Source organism: Mastigoproctus giganteus, chromosome 1 (genome assembly GCF_048544385.1).
Source record: "Mastigoproctus giganteus isolate SK-2022 chromosome 1, ASM4854438v1, whole genome shotgun sequence".
Classification (NCBI taxonomy): Eukaryota; Metazoa; Arthropoda; class Arachnida; order Uropygi; family Thelyphonidae; genus Mastigoproctus; species Mastigoproctus giganteus.
The window spans coordinates 261,307,816-261,323,966 of record NC_143575.1 but is presented as its reverse complement, the minus strand read 5'-3'; the positions used below and the strand labels follow the sequence as shown (position 1 = coordinate 261,323,966).

The 16,151-nt window shown below is 33.8% G+C and overlaps 1 protein-coding gene across 1 annotated transcript in view; it reads left to right on the top strand.

The window, feature by feature from the left end:
• The window catches only part of LOC150091859 (glypican-6-like), a 162,069-nt gene that overhangs the window by 140,408 nt on the left and 5,510 nt on the right, over nucleotides 1–16,151 (top strand). Inside the window, exons 5-8 of the mRNA XM_090385944.1 lie at nucleotides 1,356–1,521; nucleotides 6,339–6,469; nucleotides 7,585–7,853; nucleotides 10,235–10,407. Of these exons, the coding sequence (XP_090242070.1) occupies nucleotides 1,356–1,521; nucleotides 6,339–6,469; nucleotides 7,585–7,853; nucleotides 10,235–10,407 (739 nt within the window). The remainder of the gene's footprint in view (nucleotides 1–1,355; nucleotides 1,522–6,338; nucleotides 6,470–7,584; nucleotides 7,854–10,234; nucleotides 10,408–16,151) is intronic.

Below are 16,151 nucleotides of genomic sequence, written 5' to 3'. Positions count from 1 at the left end.
AAATAAACATATAATTCTTATTTTTTTTATTAATTTCACTATTTGTTACCATTCAAAATTGCATTTTTTTTTATATTAAAACAGCCACAGTTCCTTTTTTTTTTTGCATATAGATTTGATAAACACCGTGTTATGTTTGTTGGTAAAGTCTTGCATATTTGTTGCCAACCTTATTTCACAAGCGCGGATGTGAAATTGGATTTTTAGTTGTTGCCGATCAATAAATACGAATTGTAAAATTGGTTGGGGCTTCGTACACGTAAGAGATTCTATCGAGCAGGAGGTTCGTTTTTTTTTTTTTTTTTTTTCTCCCCCTCTTTTAAGTTTTGGCTGTCAGAAACGAACTAAGAGAAGTAGTGAAAGATAGCTTGCATCTTGTTGCATTGTCTGATGGAAATGCTGTTCCACTTTTCCCTCTTGCATGAATGGTAGGGGATAAACGGTGTGTGTGTAATCATCGTATCAATGTCTTTAGATTGACTGCATCTGCTTTCCCCCCCCCCACCTTTTTTTTTTTTTTTTCTTCAGAAGGAAGCTCGACTTGTACTCAAGGTGAAGAGGTTGACTGACATCTGTTTGAGGTGGGGGGGATGCCGAAAGGTGTATCTCGGCCGCATTTTACATGCGGCATTCTTTGTGCTTTTTTGGACCGGACGCGCATTTAGTCACGATTTTATGCGTTTATATTCTGCCGTCGCTTTTTTTTTTTTTTTTTTTTTTCACTCCTTTTAGCGTCGGCGATGGGACGCTTATCAGTGGGCGGCTTTGTAAAGTGCTAAGTGCGATCGTTACACAGATTGACACCCGGTACTTAGTGAACCCCATAAAGATAAAAAGATACCGAAAGTATGCAGTTGATAGCCCCGATTGCTAACTGTGTGCTCACCCTGCGGTGTTCTTTGCCATAAATGGCATTGGATCCCTAATTTAGCGTGTCATCACGCCTTAATTGTTTATTAGCCTCGTCTTGCATGTGTCCCCAAGCAGGTGTTTATTTTATTTTTATTTTTTTATTTTTTTTTTTTGTGGGTAGCAAATTAAAGGATGTGTAGAAATTGTAGGTATTTGAAGTTCATGTTGCATATTCACTTTTAAAATTCTGGGAAGTAGTAATCACAGATACAAGAGCCCAAACTGAAATTAACTTAAATTGATAAAATTTATTTTATGCGAAAGTCTCAAGGTTGAGAATCTGTTATAAGGCATCTGTTATATCGGGGGGGGGGGGGGGGGGAATTCTATCTATCTTTTTTTTTTTTTTTTTTTTTTTTCATTTAAAATTGAACTTAATGATCTTTAATGATTACTAATTCCAATTTGAAATATGTCAGATAGTATGCTTTCCTTATTTTCAGGTTGGGCCTACCCCTGAATGTAGTCGAGCCCTCATGAAGATGACCTATTGTCCTCACTGCCATGGGCTTCCTGATCTCAAACCTTGTACCAACTATTGCTTGCATGTGATGACAGGATGTCTGGCCTATCATGCTGATCTAGATCAGGAATGGAACAATTATATAGGTTAGTCTTTGTGGAGCAAATTCTGTTTTAGGCTAAACCATTTTGTAGGGTGAGAAAATGCATTAAAAGTTTCTGATGTTTATATATATATATATATAATATGATAAAAATAGAAGTATTCCTTTCTTTTTCTTTCTTTTCTTTTAATTTCTCATTCTCTTCTCTTTCCCTCTGTTAGGCTCGGCACCTTGTGTTATTTACTTCTCCATCTTTTTGTATTTTTTATTAATTACTTCTAATTTCATCATTATATCTTTTTGTATCCTGTCTTAGCAGCTTTGCGTATTCAGGTGCAATTCCTGTTTCTCTCTCTTTCTATTTTTTATATATATATATATATATATATATATATATATATATATATGTGTGTGTCACCAATGAAAGTAAATATATGAAATATATATATTTCATAGAGAGAGAGAGAGAGAGAGAGAAGCATAAAATTTAAATTTTATATGAATTTTGTGTATGACAGAACAAGTCTAGTTTAAGTTTTTTTTTGTTTCCTTAATTAAAAATTCATACAGGATGCTCTAAGATAGTATTACCAGACAACCTTGTATCTAAGGACTTCTAAGTATTTTGTAATTTAAAAAAATCAACTCATCATAAAATTGGTGTGAAGAATGATGTCCTCTTACAAATTGCAGCATCTGGAGACTAGGCACCTGCGAGCTGATATGATTGAAGTGTATAAGGCCTTGAATGGGTTGAGCAGGCTCAATTCTGATGGGATTCTTCCTCTTGCTCAGATTATGAACCTGAGGGGGCACAAATTCAAATTGAAGGAAGGCAGTTGTAGAATAGATGTGCAGAAATTTGCCTTTAACCAGCGGGTAGTTAGTTGCTGGAACAAACTTCCCTCTGTCGTTGTGGAAGTTGATATCTAAATAAATTCGAGGAGGAACTGGGCAAACTTTTAGAGAAAATGGATGTGTGAAATGGTTTTGTTTTGTTTTATTTTATTTATTTTTATTTTTTATTTTTGGCTGGTGCTACATAAGTTTGCGTGGCCACTGTAGCCTAGTGGTCAGGCGCGCAGGTGCATAAGTACACGTGCCTTGAGTGACCGGGGTTCAAGCCCGTGACTGCTGAATGTGGTGCTGTTTCTTGTATTCCATCTATCTTGTGAACTCCTCTGACCATTTGGTCGTCCCGGAGTATAAACAGAAAATTTATTTATTTATTTATTTATTCTTGCATCACATGCCTCTACCACTATTACTAAAATGAATTTTCGTTAAATATTCCATGCATTGCACCCTCAGTCAGTACAACACAATAAATAAAAACAATGTTCTAGTTGCATGAAGTGGACTATATTATCTCAAAATTACACAAATCAAATTATGACGTTGCTACCAAGCATCTCTTCCAAACACGGTGGCATTCTGGCGAGATCAGAAACCTCTGCCATCTTAATTAGCAATTAGTGGAGGAACATTAAAAATAAAATGGAAACATACTGTGAATAGTATTTTGTTGGTTACTTAAAACTTTGAAAATAAATAGTAAACATTTTATAATTACTTACTTTGTAATCCAGACTTACTGAAAATGATTGGCAGTAATGATAAATATGTGTTGTAATTTTTTTAGTAAGTAATAAATATAATTTTTAAAATGTCCTCCTTTTGTCCTAGCCTTTGACTTCTAGATCAGGAACCCTACTCTAAGACAGTGTTTCTCAACCGTCAGTCTGTGGCTTATTACTTGCCAGTCTAGTCTGCAAAATCCCATAGAGAGTTTTTAAGAAAAGCTCCATGATTCTGAAGTCTTGTTCTTTAAAGCAGAACAGAGAAAGGCCCTTCACCCTTTCCCATTTCTTGCCGTTTGACCACAGCATTCAAAAGTCCCCAACCGTTCTCCTCTCTGCACTTGACGAATTTTTGTTAACATTTCTTATGTATGTGTATGGTTGTTGCCAACCATACACATACATAAGAAATGCAATAAACAAAAAAAAATATTTTTCAAAAGAAAAGAAAAAAGATAGTTCTTTCAAAATGAAAGAAATAAAGTGGAATAAAAATCCTTACAAAGCAATAAATTAACCTCCATTTTTGTATCAGCAGTTGCCTGATTGACATTGAATTCTGTTAATTTTATTAAAAATTACATTAAAAAAATTCTTAAATCTTTTTTACCTTTCATTTTACAGTTTTTAATTTTGAATGTAGTTTGCTAAATTTTACCAGTCCTCTGTGGAATGTTTATAACCTTTACTGGTTCACCACTGATTTTCAGTTGAGAAACGCTGCTCTAAGTCATCATAATTTCAGGATGCATGATTTCTGAGGTTATTCTGAGTGAAAATTATGTCAACATGGGTCCAATTCCAGTGGTTATTGAACTATCATATTTAAAACGTAACTTCACTAGGAGTTTGGTTTTGGAAGAAATACTTTTTATTACAAAAAATTGTTACATTTTACTGTACATAAAATACTGTATCTATAGTAATTGTCTGGAATGTCTGCCATTAGCTTGTATTCAAAACTTGTCTCATTTGACTAGTTAATGTGCCTACCTCACATTCACACAGCTTGCTTTTGAAAGTGACCCCATACATCTTAATCTAATGGGTTGAGATCCAGTAAACAAGGTGGCCAATACATACTCACAAGGTGGTAGATGACTTTCATCAACCGGTGAAATACCACCACTTTGCTTATTGGAGGCTTGAAGTGGTGAAACCCATGTTTAGTCTCTAGAGCAAAGTTTCCGGCATCCCCCCCCCTCCCCTCCATACTTCACCTTCAACCCATGCACGGTACTAAGTACTATAGGTTTTGATACCTTTCGTGTTTGGGGTTTTCATAAAAAAAAAAAAAAAAAAAAATTATCACAGCTGATCCATCAGCCAGGGAACTGTTCACTCAGGTACTTCATGATGTACCCACTGACGTGGAGAGGTGCTCCATCATGCTAGTAATTCATTCTGCAAAATCTGGCATAAATGTCACCTTGTCAGATGTTGCAGGAAGATATATGGTCCAAGCAGCTGGTCACCAACAACACACCATGTGTTTACGGAAAAACAAATTTGGGAAACAACACAGCATGTGATACAAGCATTTTACATGCCCATTTTAGTCAGTACCACTAGAAACCACATCAGTGAATGAAATGTTGCAATGCACATTGAGTTGTTCGGCTAATCAGTGGCAGAATTCCAATGAACTAACCGTTTCTGTAGGTGCAAAATGTTGAATTCATATGTGCTGCATTTGCATATATCTATATTTTAAATACCTATAACTAGTGGCATAACTAGAGTGAGGCCACATGCCGTGGTATTTGGAGGATGCCTTTTTATGGTTAAAAAAATGCAAAAATTCCAAAAGAAGTTTTCAAGGGGTGACTTTTTTTTTTTTTTTTTCTCCACTGGGCACCACAACTCTAGTTATGCCACTACCTATAACTTTTTAGCTGTTGAGACTTGACCTTATGTTGATATAATATTCTGTACTCAGAATGACCTCAGGATTTGCTTCCTGAAGTGAATATATCAAGTCATAGGACACTATATAATAGCTACAATGTGTACTTTGTTCTAATGTCTAATTTTTCATATGGGCATTGCCAAATTAAATGCCCTAGAAAATTGTCTGACTTGTCTAAGGGTGATTCCAGGTTAGCCTGGAAGGGTCTGTGGGTCCATATAGTATGATTTACTGGCAAACTCAAGATACTTCGGCTGTAGTACTGTTACATGTGGATTTACATTCTCAGTGTCAATTATAATAAATTGTCGAGAAAGACTGTTAGTTTGACCATTGGCCATTTGTCAGTAATGGTCAAGCACGAGTGTGCAGATGTACATGCATTTTAGTGCACCATGCACGTTCAAGTTCATGTGACTGCTAAGTATGATTAATAATTGTATCATTGTTGAAATGATGCAAGAAAGCAAGGTTATATCAGTCAAAAAAAGAAAAAAAATTGACAATGGCGCATACAAATTTTTTTCTTTTTATTTGCATTTCAGGTACATTCTTTTAAAGAAATTTAATGAGCTATTTTGAAGTAGTGTGTGTGTTATTATTATACCTAATAGAGTTCTTAACCTGCATTACACGTCCATTAATAACTAAGATTAGATGTTATTGCCAGATTATAGAAACTTATTTATTTTATAGGTTTTACAGATTTTTGTCTGGTGCCCTGAGTTAACCTGTTGGCATTTATGTGGATGGTACCCCTCCCCACCCAAAATACAGACACCTTTTTCTTAGCTCTCGTACTCTAAAACCACTTAGTTTATCCAGCTGTAACTTGCAAAATTTACAAAAGTGATTTCCTTGATTTTTCTATTAAAAAATTTGAGAAAGCTCCAAACTTGATCTGCTTTGAAATTTTATGCAATTGTCATCAAGTTAAAATAATGCCAATTTTTTTTTTCCCCCTTCACATTTCAAATGCAAGTGATTAAATTTATATTACATATCCTTTAAACATTCTATTAAGGAAAGTTAGGAAATAAACCGATAGAGTTGGTGATAAAGTATTTGTCATTATTCAGTGGTAAATTTTAAATAACTTGTAACAAAATAGCCAGGTGCTGTTATTAATAATAAATGAGTGTATACAAGGTTTGATCTATCTAAAATGATCCATATACAAGGATTGATCTATCTAAAATCTTAAACTAAACATTAACAACGATCCAAAATGCACAGCAGAGGCTGCAGTCCTTACTGCGGTGTCATAGTGATTGATGATGGAGTGCAGTTTTTTTTTTCCACCTCTCCTTTACACATTATCAATCATTTTATGGGATTTTTCATGCATATTTTTATTTTTTATTTGTGCAGATTCTCTGATTATGCTTGCAACCAGACTGGAAAGCTCGTTCAACATAGAATCAGTACTAGAACCAATAAGTTTAGAGATTTCTGATGCGATTATGAATTTCCAGGAAAATGGAAATTCAGTGTCTGAAAGGGTAGGTAACTTTGATTTTATGAAATTTGTGCATTAAATTAATTATTAGATTGAATATTAAATAGGAAACCTGGATATTAAAGTAAATTACTTTAAAGATTCAAGTAGTTGCAGGTTTTGATAAATTGAGCATTTTATTTTAGTGCTTGTTAATACACAAAGAAAGCCTGATTTTAAGCATTAGCACTCCATAAGTATCCAGTTTTTATGTCATTTTGAACATCTGTACTAATTTATGGCTTTCAAGTTATTCAACCTGAAAACAAAAAAAAAAAAAAAGAAAGAAAGAAAGAAAATTAAGAGGAACAAAAAATACTCTGAAGTTTGTTTATAGTTTTATAATTGCTGTTAGAAAGTATATGTTTTAAAATTGTGCAAAAATAATTTTAATGGAAAAAAAAATAAATTTAATAAAGAAGTAAGAATTCAGTAGACAAAACTGGTTTTGTCTCCTGAAAATTTGATATAAATTTAATCTTTCCTGAAACAGTATTTATTAACCACATTATTTTTAACTTTTGTATGCTTATGCACAATGTATAAATATAATATAGAGATACAAATGAATAACTAGAAATTGCCCTCTTAAAAATTTATTGCCTGGGTTTGCTACCCTGGATTTGTTGGTGGCTTGGACCTATCCTGGGTATGAGTGATGGATATTATTACTGCAATAAAATTCTTAATATGTCAACATTTATGCTGTCTTTTCTTGGCATAAGAATTACTCTTTTTGGGGAGAGAGAGAGAGAGAGAGAGAGAGAGAGAGAGTGTATAAACCTTTCTCACACAGAAAACTCAAAACTCTCTGGAACTCCCTGTCATATGTGCATTTAGTATGATATATGGCAACATTTGATTTACTGAGATGTGTGGCACAGTTGCTCCCAGCCCCCAAGTTTGGGATGGTCTTACAACAATCCAATACTTATTGATCCAGGGCCCATACCTATAAAGGATGTCTAAAGGTGTGAATCAGGACTTCAGATTATCAAAACCTGACATTTCTCAGTGGTGTTGCACTGTGTCGCAGGTATTAAAAAGTAGAAACAGTTCAAATTATTTTTAAATACAAAGTGTTTTAATTTATTAGACTTATGTTTCATAATTTTTCAGCTTTTTGAAAAATGTGGGAAGCCTAGGCTTGGAAAAAGGAATGTTAAACATGAACTCAAGCAGGAAACTTTGAAATTCACATATCAACATATGGTACGTCCCACTACAGCTGTTGGAACCAGTGTTGATCGGCTAGTGCAAACCATTAAGAAGAAGATGAAGAAAGCAAAGAAATTTTGGACACATCTGCCCAGACAAATTTGTAGCCACCCAAAGATCGCTGATGAACCAAAAAAAGAGGACTGTTGGAATGGTGCTGGAAAAACAAAGTAGGTGCTCTTTTATGCATTTATTTGTGTATATTTTTCTTGAATTTGACTCTGTAGACCAGCGTTGTGCAACCTCTATGAACTCGTTTATTAAAAGATGTTTTGATGGTTTGAAGGCTGCAGCCTAAAAATTTTGCTTATTTTGTAGTTCCACCTGTATAATAATCTTATACAGGTGGGCCTCGATTAATGCGATTAATTCGTTCCGCGAGCGCATTGCGCAAAACGGAAACATGTTAATCGAATATCATAACCAATAGGAAAAATTATAATTGGTCCTTGACCTTCTGGAATGTCCATAAAGAATTTTAAAAATACCTTTTTAAATAACTTTTTAACTGTATATAATGTAAAAGATAATGAAAATAATTATGGAATTAAATGTTGATTGCATAAAACAGCGGTTCTTAAACTGTGCGCCGCGGAATATTTTAAATTTTCGAGGGGAACACAGCGATACTCGACATCTGTGGGACACCACACGAACTACTAGCTCAAGGTAGTTCACAGTTTCAGCATTTCTTATTAAGTTGTTTGGACCTAACTACTAAATGAAACTGTTAGGTATTTCTTTTGGTCTGGGTGCGCCTTGAAAAAATTACTGAGACATTAAAGGCGCCGTAAACCGAGAAACTTTGGGAACCTCTGACATAAAATACACAATGAAGAAATTACTGTTGCGGAAATATTTGAACAGTGCTGACTTTCTCTTTTCATCAATCAATTTCCGATAGCCGACAACAATCTTCTCTGGGCCCTGGCGAAATAAATATCACTGAGAACATCAAACCTTTTGTTTGGGGTTCTATGCGATATGAAAGATTTCATCTAATTCTTTTACCGTTATCTCAATGCAAGTCTGCATTGACTTTATTAGCAGGAGACAAACACTTCTTCTTCCAATGGTTGGTGGAACACACCAGGCAGGCAGCAGGCAAATGTTTGTTTATTGACGTACAACTCGCGGTAAGCTTAACACGCGATTCAAATCTTTTTCAACTATCGTATAATAAAAAAAATCACGTTAACTGGAAATTTGCATCGTGTAAAGTGAAAAGTGGTATCATTTTTCAAATAGCGTTAACTGAATATCACGTTAATCGAACTCACGTTATGCAAGGCCTAGCTGTACATAATAAGCTAACTGTGATCATATGTGAATTATTAATTATTTAATACATAGAGGGCACTGTGGAATTGATTCTGATTTGTATAATCCTCGGAATAAAATCTACAATGCAGCCTTGTAAATCTACCATTCGAAAATCTCGCCATTTTTAAATGTTTCTTCAAGGATAGAGAGAAAATAGGCTGGTATTCTGGGTTCCAAATTTATGCATTATGTTCCATTAATAATTCACAAACACCAATTTCTTTCCTTTTTTATATATTGCATGGATTGCATGCTGTTGTTATTTTGTATTTGAAATGTATTAAATTCTTCCTTTTTGTATTGAGGGATTACCGTGAATACCTCAAAAAAGAGTAGTATTGAGACATTCAATACTATTTCACAGTATGGTTTCACATACTGTGAATATAGTTCAGTTTTTAGTTTTTAAGGCAATTCAATTTATGATATCATATGCACTGTTTTTACCTCACATTTAAAAAAATGTTGGCCAATCACAAAACCCATAATGGAGGCAGCATTTGAACCCATGAGCTTTATTTCATTGGCAAGCAATACCCACTGGACAAATTTAAAACTTAAGGTGATCAGATAGAAGTAATCCTTGGTCTCTTAAATTATATGGGAAATTTTCATTTCACACTATTTTGGTATTCAGTTAAGTTATCCATTACTCAAACACTGGTTACATAATTCAATGCAGTCAACTAATGCAAAATGTCATCTGTTTAGAGTGGTGGTGGTTGCTATATGCTGAATCTTTAATTTTCAAGCAAAAACTGAATTTTAGGACTACATGGCCAAGAAAGAATAATAACATGTAATTATGTGCTACCTTAATATGCAGGGATGTTTTTCGTGGATCACGCTTGGACATAATCATACATCTTTTGATATTGGTATCCAAAGTAATTTTCATAAAATTAGAATTAAAACATTTTTGAACGTTTGGTTATTTTTTAATTTGTTAATTTTTATATAATTTATAAAAAATACTTATTTATAAAGATAAGTAATTTTTATTATTTATTTTGGAATGTTCTCTGCCTTTCAAAAATCATGCTTGTGTTCTAAAACAGTTCTCTTACCCTGTTCAAAACTTTAAAATCACAAATCAATTCGATTCGTGATTTTAAAATTTGTTGTAGAGCCAGTCGTGGTTGTAAAATTTTGCTTAAATTACTTTACTTATATTGCTTGTTCTGCAATCTGTAGATATATAAATTTTAATATTTTTTCTTTGTTACAGGATTTCTCCAAATTCAACTGCTGATCCTGTAAGTATTCAAGATGAGTTGCCTAAATTTGTATCAGAAAATAGACATAATTCAATTATAAACCAGCAAAATTTAACACTGAGGCTCATCACTTCCAAATTATCAAATGCCTACAATGGACAGGATGTGGAATGGATTGATTCATGTAAGTTGTTTTCAGTCATTGATTTCAAGAATTATGAACACATAAGTATAACTAAGTAGTAATCAGTAGCCTTTCTGTAACATTTTTATATGTGCCTTTCTGATTATATTCCTACAATAGTTTAATATTTCAGTTTCGTGTCTTAGAAATAAGCATTAAGTTTTGCATTGTTTCTTATAATCTCTGCTCTGAATAATTAGATTCATTTAGAACAACATTTCAAAAGCTTGGGTGGAAATTTTTTGCATACTTAGATCAAAGAAAATTTTATATCAGCTGTAGTCTGTATAAAATCTACTTTTTCTGTTATTTTACACTTATATTTGCCACCCAGTTGTGAAGTTATTTCCACAATTTTCCCTATATCATTTGATACTGTTTCCTATTTTTCTGTAATAATTTGACCTGTTTTTAATTGTAAGGCTAATAGAAGCTGTAAAAAATATTTTGTTTTATTTATATCAGCATCATGCAAACTTTTCATACCTGAATTCCTTATCCGATGGGACCTCTCAAAAAATCATTTTGCTTTATTGTTCTCAATACTTAAATAAAATATAAATGTTCAAGGCATAATATATTATGAGTTTAAAATACACTATAAAATATCGGTGTAAATACACCATAGCAAACTCTTAATGAAAAACTAATAAGCACTGTAAACGCATCGATTTAATTGTATCTCATATTGTGACTGCCTCAAATAAGTAATGCTTCACTAATAGAGAAGATTGTTACTTATTCTCAGTGGGCACCACCACCCAGATGGCACCATTTCAAGGCTTATTGGCCTATCCTTGGTGGGTGGGTGGACATGTACCTTGATGTTGCAGTCATGCCACCCAGTTGTGAAGTTATTTCCACAATATGAGAGATGCCAAAAGGTGTGCAAAATAATACTTAAATAAAATATAAATGCTCAAGGCATAATATATTATGCCTTGAAACGGTGCTGTCTGGGTGTTAGTGCCCATATGAAAATAAGCAACAATAGGCTTCTCTATTAGTGAAGCGTTACTTATCGTGGTAGTGCAATACATGTGACTACCTTCACAACGAGTTACCAATATGAGATACAATTAAATCAATGCCTTTACACTATGTAGTTTTTCGTTATGAATTCACTATGGTGTATTTACACTGATATTTTATATTGTTCTCAATAATAAAACATTGTGATCAACAAGCAAAAATCTTTCCAATGCACCTTCAAATTTGCCCTTCTACCTTTCATCAAAGTAAGCAGATTTAAAAAACTAGTTAAAGATATCTGCTTGTTTGTCTGTAAATAAACAGTTCACTGTTTATTTACAGACAGCTAGGAAATGAATGCTAGGAAAAAAACTATCTAACAGTTTACCTCTCAGAATTAATGTGATGAGTTAGGTGGCATCTGTTTTTTTTTTTTTTTTTAAACGTAACTCATTCATAATGCAGGAAATAAGTGCAGAGACTACTTTCTTGCAGATCTCTATAGACCTTTAAATATCCCATAGTTTGTGTGCCATTGATTTATATGAATGTAGAATGAAAACAAAATATCCTTCTGGATGGCATTTGAACATGATTTTGAGTCTGACTTTATCACCATTTGTCTAACATATTAATTATGTTCTGAGAAGCCAGCTTGGCCCTCATATTGAAAAGTCCGGTTATGTTTTTTTTTTTGCAGTTGCTTGGTGGGCTGTTTTTAAACTTTTATTTAAAAAATAGATTATCTGAGTTTTTCTTCTTATTATTATTTTTGGATAATTTTAAGAACAATTAAAAGGAAGTTTTTTATTTAAATTAAAACTTCCTTTTAATTGTTCATATTGGCGCCTCCGTAGCCAGGTGGGTAGGAGCAGCGCGTAGCACACACTTCTTGATTAGACCGGGGTTCGAGCCCGTGACCACCAAATACGGAGGATGCGGAAAGGTCAGGGAATTACCACTGCATATCCCCGGAGCAATATGGCCTTAGATGCTAATGCTCCTAAAAACCAAAAAAAAAATTGTTCACATGTTATTCCTCACTGTTAGTCAGTGTAACTAGTGTATTTTAAAATGCATATAGAATTGAATGTTATTTTAAACATTTGTGGTGACCAAAAATTACCTTTCCTCAACTTGGATTTGTCATTACACTACAATTTACATGATAGCCAATAGAAATGAGGAATCTGCCTAGTAATACGTATATGGTTTTATGCAAAAGAATTCTGTGTTCAGAAATACAACATTAAATTTTGGGCCCTGCCCTGTTTACCAGCAATAGTGTTAAGTATGTTTATTTATATCATTTCCACTTTTATTAATTTTTGGTGAGTGTTAAAAGAAGATAAATCTACAGATTCCTTCTTATTAGAGGTTCTTGTTATATTAAAGTTCACTGGAACTTCTCTAAGTCAACTTTTGCATGCTTCTTAGAATGGCTTCATGCAGATTATAAGTATTAGCATCATTTTTAATTGTCTGTGATTCACCAAACAGTTCAGCAAAAAGCTGGTATATTGTCCATTTTTAATTCACCAAAAAGCTGGTATATTGTCCATATTAATGATTTGTATTGTTCTGTAAATTGTAAGCCTTTAGGATGTTGTTGGAATAATTTTTTCCTTCACTTGTTTCCACTTACAAGATTTACACTTTCATGTTTTTAATATAACCGCATTATTTTTATCCCTCTTAAATAATGTTCATGTTGGAGTACCTTTTGTTTATTTATAGCTGTGGTATTAGAAATTGTTATGATTAAGTGGAGGTTGGTTGGATGTTAACCAGTGCAAGTGTATAGTACATTGTTGCACTTGATTGTATATGGTAGCTGTGAATTTCAGGACTTTGTAGCAGGTTAGTTTTTGGAATAATTTTGTAATTTAATACACTGAACTAGTTAATATATAATTTGAATCCATATATTGACGTAGGTTAATTTATTTTTGTATTTATAAAGCTACAGCTTAATTTGGAAGGCCTTCATTATTGATATTTTGGCGGGAACTTCATAACTTCTGTTCGGTAACTTAAATTTAACTTCACTGATTAAAGTTTTGTCAACAGTTACGTTTCTGTAATATTTGGTAATTTAAATTTTGTAATCCTTCTAAAGTTCACATTTTACCTTAATAACGGTTGCTGCAAGATCCATTTACATACAAAGTCCAAGGATATCATGACCTAGATCAGCATTTCCCAAACTTTTTTTTAGTCGCGGAACACTTACAAAACACGTTTAATGGAAGCCAAAGAACTGTTTGCTAATATTTTATTACATATTACGCACTGTGCATCAGGAACATCATTATTTCCATCACATGTTATTTGAATTTCAGCTTAACATGTGATGGAAATAATGAGGATGAACTATTGCAGCCTTTTGTTCCCCAAAAAAACAGGAACCAACTAATAAAAGACCAAAACGAAAAACTATAATGACAGTTCCTGTTTTTTTGGGGAACAAAAGGCTGCAATAGTTCATCCTCACTTTGAAGTGTGACAATATTGTGTTCATTTTCATCGACCACAGTTGCACTACTAGAAGTACTTTGCTTCTTGTTTTAAAGTTCCTTTTTTCAACCACAAAGCTATGGTCACATATTTTAATAATAATATTTCGAAATACTAATAATTATCAAAAAAAAATTATACAAGGAAGTGAGTTTAGTTATGATATCGGTTTGCTTCCTCCTCTCCTTCAATCCGTGTATTCCAGGCTAATTGCATATGAATGGCATACTAGATCACCACATTGCTACTTTTTCATAGGTGTCATTACCTCTATGCAAAGCCTGCTAAAATAAAGTGTACTGCAGTCTGTTTGATTATTAGTCTATGCCAGTATATTAATAACTGAAAAAAAATTATGTTAAATATTATGATACAAAAGTGGTGTACGCTACAAATATGCAAAATTTATTTATTTATTTATTTTAATTATTAATTATGATTTCTCGCAGAACACTTGTTCACATCTCACGGAATACAGTTTGAGAAACACTGACCTAGATGGAAATATTTGCTGGCAAATATTTTCCGGTGTGAGTCATGAGTTTGTCATTTGTATAACCTGTGGCATATATTCTAAGGTTGGTCTAGTGTAGTGCTACTGAAAGTGTGGTCTGAGACCCAGTGCTAGAACGCAAAATGATTGTTGCTGGTCCATGACAGATTGGAAAATTCGCTGCGGACATTACCAGTCTGGAACGATTCATCCATTGCCAATCCGTGATGATTTGTATTTTACAAAAGTACTGGTCCTTCACCACAGATAATTAGAGAAGCACTGGTGTAGTGGAAAAACCTAGCTCAACTGACTATTCTCTTATTGGGAGACCGTTGTCAGGAAAACAGGTAATATTTTTTGTAATAAAGATAGGTGGACCAGAACCAGGATGTGTTTTACGGGAGTAATAATTGATCATGTTACCAACAGACTGTCAGATTTTAAATGGTGGGGGAGTTAAGAGAGCATTATTATTCACGTGGAGACTAACTATATTAAACGAACATGACCAGACCGTTTGTTGGATAAATATAGGAATGTACTGAAGAAATGCCATGAGTTAGGTCAGAATATGTGAATAAGACACAATAGGATGGATTATATGCTGAAAGCCTTGTGAATTAACTCGAGACTTGAGGGAATCTGCAAGACTCTTGGGGTGGGTGGATTTTTATCAGCATAGTCTGCACTTGTAGGTAGAAGGAATCATCTGTTTTGTAGAGATGGTATTCATTTGAACAAATGTGGTGCAAGGATTTTTTTCAGTATCATTAAAAGATACCTTAAGAATTTGGGGAAACTGCTAGTTAGGGGTGGGTGGGGGAGAAGGGTAATATAGATCAGCGTTTATCTGATCATATGGGTCAAAGTAATGCTTGCTCTCACCTCAAGAATTCTTGTTTGTTGCCACAACAGCTGACATTGGCAAGATATTCTGAGGGTAGCACTGTTTCAAATGAGCAGGATAAAAAAGATAGGGAAACAAGCCTAAATAATTTCAATGGGTGTGTCAGGGTAATGAACTGTGTCTACAGTAATGTAAGGAGCATCGTCGATAAAATTGCTGAATTTGAACTCTTGGTTTGGACAACTAATGCTGACATAATAGAGCTGAAAGAAACATGGTGCCACCTGAAAATTGGGGACTATGAGTTCCACTATGGTATGTATAATGTATTTAGGAAAGATAGGAGAGTTGGTGGTGTCATTCTTCTTATCACAAAAGGAGCCTGAGTGCAAAAAAGATATTTTGCTGAATCTGAAGTTACATCTGCCAGCACAGAATCTGTGTGGTGTGAGCTAGTTGGAAGCAAAGGTATAATGGTAGTGGGAGTAATCTACAGGCCAGAAGAATATGAAGAGAGTCTTTACATGCAAATGGAATGGGCAAGCACGTAGGAATGTCTAATTATGGGTGACATCAATTTATCCCAGTTTTATTGGAATAAGTGGAATAAGTTTTATTGGAAACTCACCTTGGGGGGAAAAAAATTATAAATAAACTAGATGATTGTTATTTATCCCAGCATGTTAGAGATAATGCCAGTGGTGAGAATATTCTTGACCTCATCATTACTCCCAAATTAGATGACATCACGGGGCTTAAAATACAAAAACATCGGCAGGTAATGATCATGCAGTCATAATTTGGAAGATGTGGCAGCAGTTAAAGGTAAAGGCAGAAGTTTTAATTTCAGAAGAGGGGACTTTGACAGTTTAAGGTGCTCTGGCATCTATTAATTGGACAAATTGCAGAGTG